General features: G+C 45.5%; 1 protein-coding gene across 1 annotated transcript in view; it reads right to left on the bottom strand.

Moving 5' to 3' along the window:
- Positions 1-2,302: 2,302 nt before the first annotated feature.
- The window catches only part of syt9b (synaptotagmin IXb), a 71,560-nt gene continuing 54,109 nt past the window's right edge, over positions 2,303-19,753 (bottom strand). The window contains exons 4-7 of the mRNA XM_055649287.1: positions 17,725-17,845; positions 15,891-16,062; positions 14,370-14,499; positions 2,303-2,757 (exon numbers count right to left, since the gene is read on the bottom strand). Of these exons, the coding sequence (XP_055505262.1) occupies positions 2,689-2,757; positions 14,370-14,499; positions 15,891-16,062; positions 17,725-17,845 (492 nt within the window). The 3' untranslated portion in view covers positions 2,303-2,688. The remainder of the gene's footprint in view (positions 2,758-14,369; positions 14,500-15,890; positions 16,063-17,724; positions 17,846-19,753) is intronic.

Genomic DNA, 19,753 nt, shown 5'->3' with positions numbered 1-19,753 from the left:
TGTTTGCTAGCCAGTTCTCTATCCACATCAATACTGAACCCCCAATACCATGTGCTTTAAGTTTGTATACTAATCTCTTACACGGCAATAGTGTCTGGGAATCGCTGGTCGGCGCGGACTCGGTGGGCTGAAGGGCCTGTTTCTGCACTGTATCTAAACTACAAGTTCCCTTTCAACACATCTCCTGTTCGCTAGTTCCTTTCCCCGCTCAGTATCATCTCTTCCCGCGGTTTGCAAATTAGGAATTAATTGAATTCCCGATTAGCATGTCTCACGCTGCACTAACATCCTCACATAAGCCTTTGGAAATGTATTACTGAGAAGAGGACATCTCTGGCAAGATGGCTGTTTCGTTGCTCATGAACAGATGTCCTGAACTGAAGGTATTTGGAACTGGAGACACATAACGATCCAAACTGGATAAGGACAGCGGATTTCATTGCCTGAAGGACGTTTAGGTTTCAACAACAATTTCTCAGCTTTGCCAGCATTATGTTCTTTTGGACTGAATTCAAATTCAGTCCAAAATTTGTCAGTCACATTCACTTGATGTCCTGTAGTTGACCTCCTGTACTGTCACAGCAAGGTTGAATGCAAGACAGAGATATAAGAACATCGAACATAGAGAAGTACAGCACAGAACCAAGCTCTTTGGCTCACTATGTCTGCTTTGAACATGACGCCAATATAAATTAATCTCATCTGCTTGCACATGATCTATTTCCCTCTCTTGCCTACATATTAATGCGCCTATCTAAAAGCCTCATCAATCCCACAATTGTATCTGCTTTCACCATCACCTCTGGGAGCCTGTTGCTGGTACCTACCATCTTCGATGTAAAAAAACATCTCCTTTAAACTTTGCCCCCCATTTTACATCTGTGACCTATAGTCATTGACATTTCCACTCTTGGAACAGGTTCTGACTGAGGGCGGCACAGTGGTGCAGCAGTGGAGTAGCTGCCTTGCAGCGCCAGAGACCCAGATACAATCCTGACTACGGGTGCTGTCTGTATGGAGTCTGTATGTTCTCCCCATGACTTTGGTGTGGCTTTGGTAAAATTGTAAATTTTCCCTGGTGTGTATGATAATGCGAGTGTACGGGGTGATCGCTAGTTGGCACGGACACGGTGGGCCGAAGGGCCTGTTTCCACGCTGTACTCTATGTCTAATGTAAAAGCCAGAGCCTCAGAATAAAAGAACATTCCTTTAAAAAGGCGATGAGGAGGAAGCTTTAGTTTAGTTTAGTTTAGTTTAGAGACACAGCATGGAAACAGGCCAATCGGCCTAGAGTCTGCACTGACCAGCGATTCCTGCTTATGAACACTACCCTACGCACTTGGTATAGTTTTACATTTATACCAAGCCAATTAACCTACAAACCTGTACATCTTTGGAGTGTGGGAGGAAACGGAAGATCTCGGAGAAAACCCACACAGGTCATGGGGAGAATGTACAAATTCCGTACAGACCGGCACCCTTGGTCAGGATCGAACCCAGGTCTCTGGTGCTGTAAGGCAGCAGCTATACCGCTACGCCAAAGTGCCACCTAATTTCTTTAGTCAGATGGTGGTGAATCTGTGGAATTCATTGTCACGGAAGGTCTTGGAGGCCAAGTCAATGGATATTTTTAAGGTGGAGATAGATTCTTGATTAGTACGGGTGTTTGGGATTATGGGGACAAGGCAGGAGAATGGGTTGAGAGGGAAAGATAGACCAGCCATGATTGAATGTTCGCTGTAGACTTGATGGGCCGAATGGCTTAATTCTGCTCCTACCATTTATGAACAACTTATCCTTGGGTTCGTTCCTCAGCAACACTTACATCCTGTTCACTTGTATTCTTGTGAATCACCTCGAGAGATTTCTGTTGCACAAAGGTCACCATGTAAATACAACTTTGGTAACATTATCAGTGCGACTTACAAGATAGAATTCACAGCTAGCATCGCACAAGCTAGAAACTCAAATGGTTCATGTCAAAACTGCATCTTTTATTAGGAACTGAGATATTTTTTTTTACATAACGTATGTTTATAAAGAATAAATCACAGCACATTTAAATTGCGATTTGTGTTTATAATAAGAAAAATGGATTAATTTCCCATTAAAAATGAATATTACCAAAAAACTGGATGAATGTTAGTGCTGACACCATTTCTCCAGAGTAAAAATTACAGCTCTTGTTGCTATAAATAAAACATGCACATCCTGCATTAAAATAGTTTGGCTTCATTTAATGGAAGATGTGGCTATATTTAGAGAAAGAGGGGGGGGGGGGGGGTGGGGGGGGGGGGGTGGGAGACCAAATAATACAATCACACATTGGGACGACGGAGAGTAAAATGACCATCGGTCTTCAAAGTAGGATTGGCCATTGTGAGTAAGGACCCTGACAAAATGAACAGGTGGGTTCACAGGTCACCAGACAGTGACATGGGGTGATGGGTACAAGGGGCATGATATGTTCACTCAGCATGCAACTGAATACAATGGCTTCATGCACGGGAAATTAAAACCAGGAAGAGTAAGAGAGAAAAAAAAAAAAACAATTTCTGATTTGGGCCTTTGTCCGAGAACTCCCGGTGCTCCAGTCTTTCCTGATTGCAAGCTGTCAGGAATGCTTGTGATCCGGATCCCGTTAAGTCCCTTGGTGAGTCGCCAGGAGCCGTGGGCTCTTTCCCTTCCTCAAGGAGATGGCGCTGCCTTGAGGGAGTTGCTGGATCCTTGGGTGCCGGCACAAGGCTGTCCCAGCCACTGTATTAGAATGACATAGACACAAGGAAAGCGTTAGGTTAGTCACTGAATCAACTGAGATGGTCAAATCCTGTCTCCTACACGTGTGCCTTCTCATTATTTCTCGCTCCAGTCATTTCATGTTGGCAGTTTTCAGAAGTTCATCTTCATAAGTTGCAGGAGCAGAGTTAGGCCATTCGGCCCATCGAGCCTCCTCCGCCATTCCATCAGGGCTGATCTACCTCTCCCTTCAACCCCGTTCTCCTGCTTTCTCCCCATAATCGCTGACACCCAACGAAACCTAAGAATAAAGGGGATGTCATTTAAAACTGAAATGAGGAAAAAACCCAGAGAGTTGTGAATTTGTGGAATTCTCTGCCACAGAAGTCAGTAGAGGCCAATTCACTGGATGAATTTAAAAGAGAGTTAGATGGAGCTCTAGGGGCTAGTGGAGTCAAGGGATATGGGGAGAAGGCAGGCACGGGTTACTGATTGTGGATGATCAGCCAAAGTCACAATGAATGGCGGTGCAGGCTCAAAGGGCCAAATGGCCGCCTCCTGCACCTATTTTCTATGTTTCTGTGAAACAAGAATCTGTCAATTTCCGCCTTCAAAATACCCAATGACGGCCTCTACAGTCGTCTGTGGTAATGAATTCCACAAATTCACCCCCTCTGACTAAAGAAATTCCTCCTCATCTCCTTTCTAAATATACGTTATTTTATTCTGGTCCTAGTCCTAGACTCTCCCACTAGTGGAAACATCCTCTCCACATCCACTGTTTCCAGGCCTTTTACTATATGGCGAGTTTCAGAGGTTACCCCTCATCCTTCTAAACTCCAGCGAGTACAGGCCCAGTGCCGTCAAACGCTCATCATCAATCATTCCTGGGATTATTCACGTCCTAGAAACTGGTTTTAGTTTGGTTTAGTCTGAAGATGCAGCATGGAAATACGCTCACATTGTCCATACTGGCCATCGATCACCTGTTCACACTAGTTTTGCTCTCATCAGCTCCATAAACACTAGGGGCAAGGAAGGATACGATCCAAATGTGGGTCATCCTGAGGAGACCCACCCGACGTGCCACGGACGCCGGTCGTCTGGACCCGCCCGAAGGCTCGTTGGTCAGATGGACCAGGAACCTGCCTGAAGGCTTGTCGGGCGGTGTAACTGGGAGGCAGCTGGCGATGTTTGGCGCTGGGAGTGGGCTGGTGAACCGGGGTAATGCCTCCCAGCACTGTGTAGGTCGGCTGCAGGAGATGCCCCTGAGACACAATGATGGCCGGGCGAGGAGAGGAGAGGAGAGGGACGTCGGTTCATGGGAACTGCCCCGGTACATCGGGCACAGAGACTTTGAACAAAAGTGGCGGTGCCCACATGTGTAATATATGCAAAAAGAATTTCACTGCCCAGTTGTATTTGTGACACATGAAGCGGCAATGAACCAATGGAGTTAGTGCAGATGGGTTAGTATGTCCACATCGCCATGGTGGGCCGAAGGGTCTGTATGCCCCTCTGACAGTGCAGCTTTCCCTCGGCGTTGGCCTGGGTTTAGTGTTCAAGGTCAAGTGTGCGACGGTCAAGTCAGGATTCTCAGGCTTAGATGCCACTTACATGTTCTTTAGTAACTTGTCAGTTTCTTTGTTGAACTAAATTAAGGCGCATGTTGCAATCAAAAGCGCTTGAACAATTGGTTGGGAAGAAAGCCAATGACGGCGAGATGGATACTCTCGAAAAGAGCACAAAAAGAGACACAGTAACAGAAAGGCAATTCCGACACCAGCTGATTCCGTTGGCTTGCTTCCTCTTATAAATTCCACATAATTCACAAACTGACCTCCAAAATAAGGATACCGTAATATAACCCATCTCCAGGGAAGGATTGTGTGCCAGGAATATATCCAGACGACGTGGTTGACTCAATCATTTCCTGTCGCGCATGAATCTGGCTTTGTCCCACCAAACTTGCCCCCTCCCCCAGGCTGGACATCTGCTGAATGACAGGCTGGTGGCGAAGTACAACCTGGGTGTGCCAATGTCATGTTCCAATCTGGGCATGACCCAAAGGTGGAACTTTGTGCAAGCAGGATTTCATGACCACACTTTGGTGGGGCGAGTGAGAGATGCTCCAAAATCTTTGTCCAGGTTTAAGTTCAAAATTGATAGGAGCAGAATTAGGCCATTCGGCCCATCAATTCTACTCCGCCATTCAATCATGGCTGATCTATCTTTCCCTCTCAACCCCATCCCCATCCCCCTGCCTTCTCCCATGACCCCTGACACCTGCAATAATCAATATTCTATCTATCTCTGCCTTAAAAATATCCATTGATGGCCTCCACAGATTCACCACCGGATGACTAAAGACATTGCTCCTCATCTCCATCTTAAAGGAATGTCCTTTAACTCTGAGGCTATGTCCCCTGGTCCTAGACTCATACACCAGTGGTGTAACATCCTCTCCACATCCACTCTACCCAGGCCAGAATGCTGCCTGGATTTGAGGGTATTAGTGATAATGTGAGGTTGGATAAAATTAGATTGTTTTCTCTGGATTGTCCGAGGTTGAGGAGAGTTCTGATAAAACTTTAGTTTAGCTTAATTTAGTTTATTGGCACGTGTACCGGGTAGAGTGAATAGCTTCTGTTGCGTGCTAGGTAGTTAGTGGAAAGAGCACAACATGATAGCACAGCGGTGGAGCTGCTGCCTTACAGCGCCATGGACCCAGGTTCAATCGTGCCTAGGAGTGCTGTCCATACAGAGTTTGTACGTTCTCCCCGTGACTGCATGGGTTTTCTCTGGGTGCTCCGGTTTCCCCACACACTCCAAAGACGTACAGGTTAAGTAAGTTAAGTGGCTTTGATAAATTGTAAAAATTGCCCCTCGTGTGTGTAGGTTAATGTACGAGGTGATCGCTGGTCAGTGCAAACTCAGGGAGCTGAAGGTCCTGTTTCCGCACTGTATCTCTAAACTCTGATAAATGAGTACAATCGAGCCATCCACAGTGTGCAGAAACATGATAAAGGGAATAACCTGAAAAACATTCAGTGCAAGATAAAAGTCCAGTATAGTCTGATCAAAGATAATCCGAGGGTCTCCAATGAGGTAAATAGTAGCTCAGGACTGCTCTCTAGTTGTTGGTAGGGTGATTCAGTTCAGTTGTATGATAAAAGGCATAGATAGGGTAGACAGTGACAGTGTGAATCGTATCCCGAAGTGGAAATGTCAAAGACTAGAGGGCATAGCTTTAAGGTGAGAGGGGAAACGTTTAAAGGAGATGAGCAGGGCTCGTTTTCAAACAGTGGTGGATGCCTGGAAGATGCTGCCAGGGGCATTGATAGAGGCAGATACAATAAAGAGTGGGGCAGGTACAATAAAGAGGCTTTAGGATAGACGTTAGGAATGGAGGGATATGGATCATGTGCAGGCAGAGTAAATTAGTTTAACTTGGCATTGTGCCCACACAGACTTTGTGGGCTGTAGGGCCTTTTCCTGTGCTGTACTATCTTCATGTTCATACGTTTTCTCGGAGCAGATTTAGGCCATTCTGCCCATCAAGTCTACTCCACCATTCAATCAGGGCTGACCTACTTTTCCCTCTCAACCGCATTCCCCTCCCTTCTCCCCATAACCCCTGACACCCGTACTAATCAAGAATCTGTCTATCTCTGCCTTAAAAATACCCAATGACTTGGCCTCCACAGCCTTCTGCGGCAATGAATTCCACAGATTCACTACCGTCTGACTAAAGAAAATCCTCCTCATCTCCTTCCTAAAATATCATCCTATAATTCTGAGGCATGTGGCCTCTGGTCCTGGACTCTCCCACTAGTGGGAATGTCCTCTCTGCATCCACTCTATCCAGGCCATTCATTGTTTGGTAACTTTCAATGATGTCCCGCTCATCCGACAACTCCATATTCTGTATTATGTCCCTCCCTTTAGGAATTGTTATCCGCCAGGTGCTGATCCAATTCCCTTGGGAAGCAGTGAGTGGCCTTACCTTTGTCTCCTCTGCAGGAGATGAGATGTGGAACATCACCACTCTCAATGTAATGAGGTTCCCCTCCCCCCCTCCCCCCTCCTCTCCCTCATCTTGTCTCTTTTGTCCATCAGTTTGGATTTGCTACATGAATCCTCACCCACATGAGCCACACTGCCGAGCTCCGTCGGATCAGACTGGGAGGGGACACTTGCTGTGCAATTTAAAAGGTTAACGACTACATCAAACCTCAGCTGCTAGCTATTCCTTTCTGCGAATATAAAAAAACCCACCAGGAGCCTGTGAAATGCTAGCATGAGACTTCTGTCACATAATTGCCAACTGGATGACATGTACACAGGGTGCGGGAGCAGAGGAGCAAGGCTGCCGAATTACTCATCAGCTGCTGAGTGAGTGTTGGAGAGGGGACTGATATTGAGCTTACAGCAAAGAAACAGGCCCTTCGGCCCTTTCCGCTGGGGTTTGCCCCATATGCCCCAGTCTGCATCAATGGTGATGGTCGAGAGCCTAAAGGGCCTGTCCCACGAGCATGTGACTGCATGTGGCAAGCGCGACCAAACCGGAAGCGGGGGCCGCGCGGAGGTCGAGTGAGTGACGTGAAGTTCGAGCGAAGTCCGCGCGTGATGCATGGCGTCAAGACGGTGCATATGCCCGTCGAGGCGGTGCGTACGGCCTAAATGCGGCTGCGGGCCGTAGGCCGTTACCGCGCGGAATTTTTGAACACGGTCAGTTTTTCGGAGCCCCGCGCGTTGTCGGGACCAGCTCCGCACAACTCCATACGGCTCCCGTGATCGAAGTGGGACCAGCCCCGCGAGGCCGTACGGCTCAAGTGACTACGTTAGGTTGCGCTTGCCGCATGCAGTCGCATGCTCGTGGGACAGGCCCTTTAAGTTCGAAGGCATAAATATCATCAGAAATATGTCCTTGGCCAAACACATTGAAGCTACGGAAAAGATGGGTGGCACGGTGGCGCAGCGGTAGAATTGCTGACTTACAGCGCCAGAGACCCGGGTTCGATCCTGATTATGGGTGCTGTCTGTACGGAGTTTGTACATTCTCCACTTGACCGTGTGATTTTCCTCCGGGTGCTCTGGTCTCTTCTCACATTCCAAAGACATACATGTTTTTTTAAGTTAATTGGCTCCGGAAAATTATATATTGTCCCTAGTTGCAGGATAGTGCCAGTGTGCGGGGATCGCTGGTTGGAGCGGACTCAGTGCGTCGAAGGGCCCCATGTCTACGCTGTATCTCTAAATTGAACTAAACTAAGATAACACACCTCCTCCTTTAGTTCCTGAAAAGACTAAGGAAGTTCGACTAAGTTAACTAAGTTACAGAGATAGGTTGAATAAGTTAGGTCTTTATTCTCTGGAGCGCAGAAGGTTAAGGGGGGACCTGATAGAGGTCTTTAAAATGATGAGAGGGATAGACAGAGTTGATGTGGACAAGCTTTTCCCTTTGAGAATAGGGAAGATTCAAACAAGAGGACATGACTTCAGAATTAAGGGACAGAAGTTTAGGGGTAATATGAGGGGGAACTTCTATACTCAGAGAGTGGTAGCGGTGTGGAATGAGCTTCCAGTGGAAGTGGTGGAGGCAGGTTCATTGGTATTATTTAAAAATAAATTGGATAGGCATATGGATGAGAAGGGGATGGAGGGTTATGGTATGAGTGCAGGCAGGTGGGTCTAAGGGGAAAAAAAAATTGTTCGGCACGGACTTGTAGGGCCGAGATGGCCTGTTTCCGTGCTGTAATTGTTATATGGTTATATATGGACATGTCCCCAGTGACATCTGTGTAGGAATGAACTGCAGATACTGGTTTAAACCAAAGATAGACACAAAAAGCTGGAGTAACTCAGCGGGTCGCACAGCATTTCCGGAGAAAAGGTGTAGGTGACATTTCGGGTTGAGACTCCTCTTCAGACTCAGAGTAACTCTAACTAGCTTCTAAACATGCACCGTAGAATGCATCCTATTGGGATGCCTGGTTTGGCAACAGTGCTGCTCCTGACAGGCCCTCTGAGCCTCGCTAACTTGCTGGGTAATCTCCCTCTCCTGACGATATCGGTCACAATCCTCACCAATATTAAATGAATTGAAAATGAATACGACGTTTTTTGTCCGATAATCTGCACGATTTACAGCTCATCTCCCCCCTGACGGGAACATCAATAACCAGGGGTCGAAGAGTTAGTAAAATCCATCGTAAAAATGGAGGAGAGGTGAGGAGGATTTTTCTTCAGTTTCAGCCACGAGCTCTCGATTACAGTTCTTGACAGGCAACAGAATGTAGGTCACTAAGTAAATGTTTGCTGAGGTAAACTGGGGGAAAGATTTGGGTGACGTAGTGGTAGAGCTACTGTCTTACAGAGCCAGAGACCCGGGTTCGATCCTGACTACGGGCGCTGTCAGTACGGAGTTTGTACATTCTACCCGTGACCTGCGTGGGTTTTCTCACAGACCTTCGGCTTCCTCCCACACTCCAAAGATGTACAGGTTTGTAGGTTAATTGGCTTGGTGTAATTGTAAATGTAAAATTGTCCCTGGTGTATGTGGAGAAGTGTTAATGTGCGGGGATCGCTGGTCGGTGCGGACTCGGTGGGCCGAAGGGCCTGTTTCCGCTCTGTATCTCTAAACTAAACTAAGCTAATCAAAACGAGAGAGTGATACTAATTCTCTAGGTTTAGTACACCTCGGTGAAAAGACCAGCATTTATCACCCATTCTGAACTACTCTCCAGCTTACGTGGAATTCCTCCACAAACATGCTCTCACCGCATTCCCCATTGAATCTTATTCCAGTGAAGGATATCCCAATATTCCTGCGTCCGTACATCCCTAAATGTAACCGCTTCATGATCGGCAGCCATCTTTCAAGCTGGCAAGGGCCTGAACTCTGGAATTTCCTTCTGGAACTTATTGGCCTTTCTTTCCACCTTTGAGAATCTCCATCACACCTCCTCCCTGGACTTGTCAGCTTGCTTGGTTTGCTGTTTGACAGTGGTCTTGTGAAACTGAAGTTATCAGGTTAAAGATATTTTGTTCCTATAAATGTTTTTTGTGTCCTCCAGGCCAACTTCTGGACCTATATTCACTGGAATTTAGAAGGGGGAGAGGGGATCTTATAGAAACATGTAATATTCTTAAGGGATTGGACAAGCTTATTGCAGAAAAAAATGTTCCCGATAATAATAATAATAATAATATCTTTTATTGTCATTGCACATCAGTGCAACGAGATTTGGCTTCCAACCGATAAAATAAACAAATAAATAAATAAATAAATTAATAAACTGTGCGACGTGACCATCTGAGGGAGACAGTCCAGGGGGGATGGGGGGCACTCAGCAGGGCCGGTTCAGAGCCGCTATAGCTCTGGGAATAAAGCTGCTTCTGAGTGGAGGTTCGGGCATAGAAGGCCTTGTAACGTCTGCCGGAGGGAAGTAGTTCGAACAGTCCATTACAAGGGTATGAGGAGTCTTTATGGATGCTCAGAGAGTGGTAGCAGTGTGGAATGAGCTTCCAGTGGAAGTGGTGGAGGCAGGTTCGTTGGTATCATTTAAAAATAAATTGGATAGGCATATGGATGAGAAGGGAATGGAGGGTTATGGTATGAGTGCAGGCAGGTGGGACTAAGGGTAAAAAGTTGTTCGGCACGGACTTGTAGGGTGTAATTGTTATATGGTTATATGGTTATATGCTGACGGCCTTCCTGAGGCACTTCCTGATGTTGGGGAAGTCCAGAACCAGGGGTTGCAGTTTAAGAATAAGGGGTAGGCCATTTGCGACTAAGATGAGAAAATAACTTTTTCACCCAGAGAGTTGTGAATCTGTGGAATTCTCTGCCACAGGAGGCCTAGTCACTGGATGTATTCAAGAGAGAGTTAGGTATAGCTCAGGACAAATTGAATCAAGGGATATGGGGAGAAAGCAGGAACGGGGTACTGATTTTGGATGATTAGCCATGATTATATTGAATGGTGTCGCTGGCTCGAGGGGCCTAATGGACTGCTCCTGCACCTATTTTCTATGTTTCTGGTTAAATTTCCAGATGCGTGCATAGGAACATTGGTCAATCCAAAACCTCACGCAAGTTTAACATTACTTCCATTTCCTATTCAATGCAGCAGCCTCAAAATCTCAGATTTCTCTTTAGCTTTATTTGTTTAGTTTAGTTTAGAGGTACAGCGTGGAAACAGGTCCTTCGTCCCACAAGTCCATGGCGACCAGCGATCACACGTACCTTGCCTTGGTAAATTGCCCCTAATGTGGGGGGTGCGCATGAGAAACTTTTCCAATCAGGTGATCGATGGTCAGCGTGGACTCAGTGGGCAGTTTCCATGGTGTATCAAGTTCAAGTTCAAGTTTATTGTCATGTGTCCCTGATAGGACAATGAACTTCTTGCTTCGCTTCAGCACACAGAACATAATAGGCATTGACTACAAAACACATGAATAAATAAACTGTTAAAGTGCAAATAGCAAATAATGGGTTATTAATGTTCAGAGTTTTTTCCGAGCCAGGTTTAATAGCCTGATGGCTGTGGGGAAGTAGCTATTTCTGAACCTAGTCGTTGCAGTCTTCAGGCTCCTGTACCTTCTACCTGAAGGTAGCAGGGAGATGAGTGTGTGGCCAGGATGGTGTGGGTCTTTGATGATTAAACTAATCTTCAAACTAAACCAAATTAAACATTCTTTGATTCTAGAAACAAGGAACTACAGAGGTTGCTTTACAAAGGAAAACGGCACACACTGATGGAGTAACCCAGTGGTTCAGGCAGCATCTTTGGAGACCATGGATAGGTCACATTAATCATTACGTCTCCTATACATGTTCTCCAGATATGCTGCCTGACCCACTGAGTTACTCCGGCACTTTGTGTCATTTCTTGAATCTATTTTGGCTTCCCCAATACCATTTCTGAAGAAGGGTTTCTACCCGAAACTTTGCCTATTTCCTTTGCTCCATAGATGCGGCCTCACCCCACTGGGTTTCTCCAGCATTTTTGTCTACCTTCAATTTTCCAGCAGCTGTAGTTCCTTCTTAAACATCTTAACCATTTCCTTCTGCTTCTTTCTCCCAGGTTTCTTTATCCCAGTAACCTTTCCAAGGCATCTCGGACATTCTTCTCAACCACCCACTGTGGCAGAAAGTTCCATATGTAACGGGAAAAAAGAGCTGTTTATTGAATTCCTGATGTATTCTGTTTCTGCTTCCCAAGTGCAATCCTCTCCTCTACATGTACCGGATCAAATGCTTCAGGTTAGAACTTAGCCGAACCATTGTCCAAACCATCCCCCTAGGTTTGGGTACCATTCGTGGAGACCTTCATTGCACTTCCTCAGGTGCCTCTGGAACCCTTTCAACAATAGAGTGGCATGTTGGCGAAGGAGTAGAGTGTTTGCCTCATGGCACCAGAGACTCTGGTTCAATTCTGACTACGGGTGCTGTCTGTACGGAATTTGTACGTTCTCCCCGTGACTGGCGTGGGTTTTCTCCGAGATCTTCGGTTTCCTCACACACTCCAAAGACATCCACGGTTGTAGTTTAATTGGCTTGGTACAAATGTAATGTGCGTAGGGTGTTGTTAACGAGCGGGGATCGCTGTTCGCTGTTCGGTGCGGACTTAATGGGCCTGCTTCCGCATTGTATCTCTAAACTAAGCTAAACCAATACGGAGCAAAGAACAGTGTGCAGAGCAGTTTCAGCGTTTGCATAATCATAGCCAATTAAGTTCTGTAGCATGTTGAGCGTTGAAGGCCAACTGTCCATCTTTGAACTTGAGAATATCCCTGAAGGCCAGAGTGAGATTTGGAACAAATTTGAACATCTTACAGAGGATACCTTACAGTGGAAATGTAGGTCTAGGCAAAATCCAACTGGGAGCTTGTGGCATTTGCAGCAGATGGCTTATGAATATTAATTCTGTTTCAACCCACTTATATCCCTCACTGTATTATTACACCTTTCATAAACGACAATACAATTCAATAATACATGGATTTCATCTTCCCAGATAAAACTAATCTCACTCATTATTTTAATTAATCCTTTGTTAGATGATGCCTGTCACTTTATTGTGTCGAGTAGATAACATAGTTGATGTTCAGAAGAGATGAATAATTCCGTTAATTTTGCTTAAGGACGCTTCTATTCCAACCATTAAATTAAGAAAATAAAACAATTGAGTGAACCATAATGCGCTTCATGAAATTAAACTTTTGATATTAATTAGGCAGAAAACATTGACTAATACCCATTCTAAGTCATGCAACAATGAAACTACATGTTAGGGCTGAATATGAAGAGTGAGGTTAATGTGAAGATACATTTGTCTGAACAATAACATATCTTCAATATCTTGCATATAATATTGTCAATGTTTCATGGGACTGCAGTCAAACATAATTGACTGATTACATAATGTGGCAGGGAATTTGATCTAAGAGGAAACAATTCACAGAAGAGAGAAGCCAATGGGTTTATGAATGAATTCCAGAGTACAGGCCTCTGGCAGCTGGAGGTATGACCACACTGGTGCAAGGAGAAACAGCACCTTCATCCCACCGATTCCACACCGACCATCAATCACTGTTCACATTAGTTCTAAGTTATCCCACTTTCTCACTCACTCCTTATAAATTTGGGGAAATTTAGAGCAGCAATTAACTGAGAAACTTGCACGTCTTTGGGATGTGGGAGGAAACCAGAGCACGTGGAGGAAACCCACGCAGTCACAGGGAAAATGTGCAAACTCCGTACAGACAGCACTCAAGGTCAAGATTGAACTGCTATAGTACCAGCCTCAACTACCTCCTCTGGCCACTCGTTTCATACACCCACCACTCTACGTGCGAAAAAGTTACCCCTCAGGATTCCTATTAAATCTTTCCCACCTCACCTAAGTTCTCTAGTTATCGATTCCTCTACTCTGGGCAAGAAACTCTGTGCATCTACCCGATCTATTCCGCTCATGATTTTGTACACCTCTATAAGATTACCTCTCATCCTCCTGCGCTCCATGGAATAGAGTCCCAGTCTGCTCATCCTCTCCCTATAGTTTAGGACTCGTGTCCTGGCAATATCCTCGTAAATCTTCTCTACACCCTTGTTCAGTCTGAAGAAGGGTCTCGACCCGAAACGCCACCCATTCCTTCTCTCCAGAGATGCTGCTTGTCCCGCTGAGTCCAGCATTTTGTGTCTACCTTCTCTGCACTCTTTTCAGCTTAATAGCATCAAAATTGCACTTGGATACAGGTTCTGTTGTGCACACGCTCACACACACACACATGCACTCACGCACACACACATATGTATATACACAGACATATACACACGCACGCACACACACACACGCATGCACACACAAGCACTTGTACAGACATTCACACACACACACACAAACACACACATATGTATATACACACACATATACACATGCACGCACACACACACACACACACACACACACACACACATGCACACATACACACACACACACACGCATGTGCACACATACACACATATATATATATATACACACACATATACACACGCACGCATACACACACACACACACACATAGGCCTCGTTCTACACCAGCGACACAGTGCCAGGTTCTTACCTCTATCAGCTGGTGCCAGTGGGCGACAGGCTTGCGGGGGTAGCTGAGCATTTCACTCCAGTGGTCGCGTCCCAGTCTCTCGGCATCATTCCCCACACGACACACACCGATGACCTCGTTGTGACCTACGCTGTGAAAAGTTTGCCATAATAATTTTCCTTAAGAGCCCAAACATAATCATGTCTCGAACAAACAGATAAGGAAGGCTTCCTAATTTCATTGCAAAACAACATGTTTGTTTTGTTCCTCTGGCCGTGGTTCCGGCTTCCTTATGGCATTGGGTGCATGGAATTGTGTGGGAAGTTATTCAGGATGGCAAAATGGGGGGAAATTTGTGAGACATAACTAATAGAGGACATTTGCAAAATTGGAAGACCATTGTGTGTCGACTTGACTCGAGAGTTGCCAATATTTGGATCTTAAGGCATTGGCAACTGGACTTTCTTAATCTTACATCTATTTGGTTGGAAGCAAGAACACCCCTTACAACTGTTTCCAGGTTGGTCATTGATAGCTTGCTGTTGACTGTTGCTATAAACACAAGGTGGAGTTATGGAGACCCAAGAGACCGCAGATGCTGGAATCTTCAGCAAGTGGCGACTCTTGTGTGCTGCCTAGGTGAGGTCTGCTGTACGATTTTACTGGGTTGTATGCAAAACAAAGCATTTCACTGTACATAGACCAATTGAATTGAATTCATTGAATCATTGGTTTAGACTCCTTGGAACACATGACTGGTTCCATGCTGTAACAACCCTTTGAATGGGAGAGAACCTGGGAATGGAGAAATGAATCCTTTGAGATTTTCCATCAAGTTGATACAGATGCAGGCTCCCACCCTCTTTGTGAAAAAGCTTCTCCTCAGATCTCATCGAGTCATAAAGTCATACAGCATGGAAAGATGGATTTTCGGCCCAACTTGCCCATGCCAACCATCTATACTAGTCTCACCTGGCCACATTTGGCTTATATACCTCTAAAACTTTCCTATCCATGTACCTGTCCAAATATCTTTCAAATGTTGTTATTGTACCAGCTTTGATTACCTCCTCTGGCAGCTCGTTCCATATACCTATCACACTCTATGAAGGTTTCCCCTTCAGGTTCCTATTAAATTTTTCTCCTCACACCTTAAATCTATGACCTCTAGTTGTTGATTCCCCTTCTCTGGGTAAAAGACTCTGTGCTTCTAACCTATCTATTCCCTTCACGACCTTATGCATCCTTATAAGATTATCCCTCACCCTTCTGCATTCCAAGGAATAAAGTCTGAATGTGCCCAACCTTTCCCCACAGCTCAGGCCCTCATGTCCTGGCAACATCTTTGTAAATCACATTTAATTTTCTACTGCCCTCACCTTAAACCTATGCCCTCTAGTTATGGACTTACCCACCCTTGGAAAAAATTACTCTGACTATCTACCCTATCTATTCCCCTTGTAATTTTAAGCACCACGATAAGTTCAGAAAGGGGTTGAACGAAAAGCAATTCTCCCCTTTATTTATAAACAGGTATCTCACCGGTCATAATCCATGACAGCTATTAACAAGCTGACTTGGTCGATGTTCTCGGGAGGGACGTCAAACACGATGGCTTCATTGTACACAGGGTTCAAGGTGTTTCTCTTCGTCGATGTTTTTCTCTTCTTCAGCCTCCTCCCGTTGCACATCAAGGAGATCTTCACATACGGATCTGGCGGACAAGAGGAGAGACAGTGAGACTTCCTAATTCGTAGATAGACCCAAAATGCTGGAGTAACTCAGCGGAACAGGCACCATCTCCGGATAGAAGGAATTTTGTGATGTTTCTGTTCGAGACCCTTCTTCACACTGGGACTGGGTCTGAAGAAGGGTCACGACCCGAAACGTCACCCATTCATTCTATCCAGAGATGCTCCATGTTCTGCTGTTACTCCAGCATGTTGTGACTATCTTCGGCATAAACCAGCATCTGCAGTTCCTTCCTACAGACTTCCTAATACTACAGCTCTGCCCAAGACTGCGGACAACACATTGGAGGGTGGATGTGGAGGCTTTGGAAAGGATGCCAATGAGGTTTACCAGGGTGCTGCCCGGATTGGAGGGTATTCGCTATAATGAGAGCTTGGACAAACTTGGATTGTTTTCTCTGGAGCGTCGAAGGATGTTTGCCCAAGGTTTCTCATTAACCGGTCGAACGTGTGCCTTTGTGCCAAATGGTGTTGACTAGATCTAACAGGTACAGCAGAGTATTTTGCTCCATTAAAGGCAACCCATCAAGTTTGGGCAGAAGATATAAAAGCTTTTAAGAATTTTCAGAGTGGTGAATCACTGGAACTCTCTGCCGCAGAAGGTAGTTGAGGCCAGTTCATTGGCTATATTTAAGAGGGAGTTAGATGTGGCCCTTGTGGCCAAGGGGATCAGAGGGTATGGAGAGAAGGCAGGTATGGGATACTGAGTTGGGTGATCAGCCATGATCATATTGAATGGCGGTGCAGGCTCGAAGGGCCGAATGGCCTACTCCTGCACCTAATTTCTATGTTTCTATGTTTCTAAGATATAAAAGGTTGAAAGCATGTACCATGAGACTCAGAAACAACTTCTTCCCCTCGTGTTGTCAGAGTTCTGAACAGTCCTAAGGTATAGCCCCTAGCCAAACCCAGGGCCACAATGCTGAAGAATCATCTTCTGCACTTTGGTACTTTTCTCTCGGCTCTACCTGTTGTACTTGAGTGTGTAGGGGGGATCTGCACATGCTGGTTTAAACCTAAGGCAGCCACAAAAGGCCAGACTAACTCAGCGGGTCTGGCAGCATCTCTGGAGAGAAAGGAATAGGTGACGTTTCGGGTTGAAACCTAAAGAAGGATCTTGACTCGAAACGTCACCTATTCCTTTCATCCAGAGATGTTGCCTGACCCGTTGAGTTACACCAGCCTTTCTCGTCTGACTGTAGTACTTGAATATGGCTTGATTGTATACATGCGCAGTATTATCTGATTTGATTCGATAGCATGCAAACAAAAGCTTTTCACTGTAACAATACAACAAGTAACAATAATAAACCAATGCCAATTGTTGGAGGTATAAGATACAGTAGAAGCTGGAATCTTGAACAAAGCACGAAGTGCTGGAAGAACTCAACAGGTCGGGCAGCATCTGCGGAGGTAATGGACAGATAGCATTTCAGGTGGGACCCTTGTTCCGACTGAGATGTGAAGAAGGGACCCGACCCGAGACATTATCTATCCATTGCCTTCATGGATGCTACCTGACCTGCGGAGTACTTCCAGCTGCTTGTATCTTACATCAAGTTGTTGCCTTGGCTGTGGATGGTTTGCATGTTCATGTGGTGTATTTCTAATGGTACTTTGCTTACCGGATGCCCCAGTTATGTCCATGGCTTTGAGGTTGCGTGCCTTGATGACAGTGATGGTGAGTCTGCCGGCAGTCGGCAGGTAGCACAGTGAGAACATCAGGTCTCCGAGATCCACGTTTTCCTAAAATATAGGAAGCAAAGTTGAGCAGAGGTCTCCTCTGTTTGACAGACAATTTGAAATACCTCTCATTGCACTTCGCCCGTCTGGAGATCAATAGCTGCAAACATCGGGACGTTCTGTTACAGACGTGCAAGATGTAGGTGGGACCGCTGCACTTGGAATATCATTTCCGGTCCTGCTCACCCTGCTGCAGGGAAAATGCTATGAAGCTGGAAAGAATGCAGAGAAGATTTACGAGGATGCTGCCAGGACTTGAGCGACTGAGCTGGAGGGAGAGGTTCGACCAGCTGGGTGTACATTCCTTGGTATCCGTGTACGCGCATTCTCCTCTAAGAGTTGCATCCAAAATAATCACCAGAGGGTTTTCAAGCCATGCGGCTCATCCTCCTCATGCTGGTATTCTCTATCATGCCCATATTTGCTAGCATCCATTTAGGATTAGCTGCTCCACAACATTACTGGAGTCACAAGCCTGCAACAATGGTCACCAACATTTCTGCTCACTGGAAGTCATTTTATAGAGCCATACTGTACGGAATCAGGCCCTTCGACCCAACTCATCCATGCCGACCAATGTGTCTACATGAGCTCATCCCATTTGCCCGCATTTGGCTTATAAAGACTTCCAAGCCTTTCTTATCCAATGCCTGTCCAAATGTCTTTTAAAGATTGTAGTCGAACCTACCTCTACAATTTGTCCTGACAGCTCATTCCATATACATATACTTTGTGTTAAAATATTTGCCTTTCAGATCAACTTCAACTATTACCTGCTTAAATCAAAGTCCGTTTCTTTTCATGCAGGGCCTGTTCTTTACATCCTCAGCACAATCAGGGTGCTCACTTTGGAAAATCAAGAGGTTTCTTGGTTATAGAGTCATAGTTCTATACAGCACTTCGGCCCACCTTGTCCATGTCAGCCAAGTTGGCATTCAGGGCGAGTCCCATTTACCTGCATTTGGCCCTACTGGCATCTCTCTAAACTCTTCCCACCCATTCATCAGTCCTCATAGAGTCATAGTTAAAGAGTCATACAGTGTTGAAACAGGCCCTTCGGCCCAACTTGCCCACACCGACCAATGTGTCGCATCTACACTATGCCTGTGTATGGCCCATATCCCTCTATGCCTGTCCTTTCCATGTACCTGTCGAATTGCTTCTTAAACATTGCGATAGTCCCTTCCTCAATGACCTCATTCCTTACACCCCCAACCCTTTGCGTGTAAAAGTTACACCCCTCAGATTCCTATAAAATCTTTCCTCCTTCACCTTAAACCTATGTTTTCTGGTTCTCGATTCCCCCACTCTGGGCAAGAGACTCTGTGCGTCCACCCGATCTATTCCTCCATAGAGAGTGTTGTTTTATTTTCTCTTTTTTCTTTGTGGCAAGATACTGCCATGTTCATCCTTGGCAGAGGCGAAACTAAATTGGATTAGATTGGTACAATGCATGGGTTAGTCGTCCATGCCATATTGGTGAGGCAATCATACAGGCAGGAAATGTAAGTTGTTTTCATCCCTGATCTTTACTACAGAGAGATTTGAGGAAGCCAAACATCTCTATTGCAACCAACTCAGTGACAAAAGCAAGTGAATCATGATTGGCCTGGATAGTACGCAAGCCAACGTTTTTCATTGTGTTGTACTACATGAGGCAATAATAAACTAATACCAATGCCAAAGAAAGTTATTGTGCACGTATCTTGCCAGTATCTAGATGCTCTTTTTTTGCAAAACATACCGCCTGCCAAGATTAAGAATTAGATGTAGTGTGAAACAGGAGCTCTATTTATAGCTATGATTATGTTACTTCAGGTTTCACTTCCACCTTTCAGGTGAAATGAATGAAGAAAGACGATTCTGTGACTTCTCTAGGGCGGCGCGATGGCACAGCGGCAGAGTTGCTGC

This window comes from Leucoraja erinacea, chromosome 18 (genome assembly GCF_028641065.1).
Source record: "Leucoraja erinacea ecotype New England chromosome 18, Leri_hhj_1, whole genome shotgun sequence".
NCBI lineage: Eukaryota > Metazoa > Chordata > Chondrichthyes > Rajiformes > Rajidae > Leucoraja > Leucoraja erinaceus.
The sequence above is the reverse complement of the archived record's forward strand: the minus strand, read 5'-3'. Positions and strand labels throughout refer to the sequence as shown.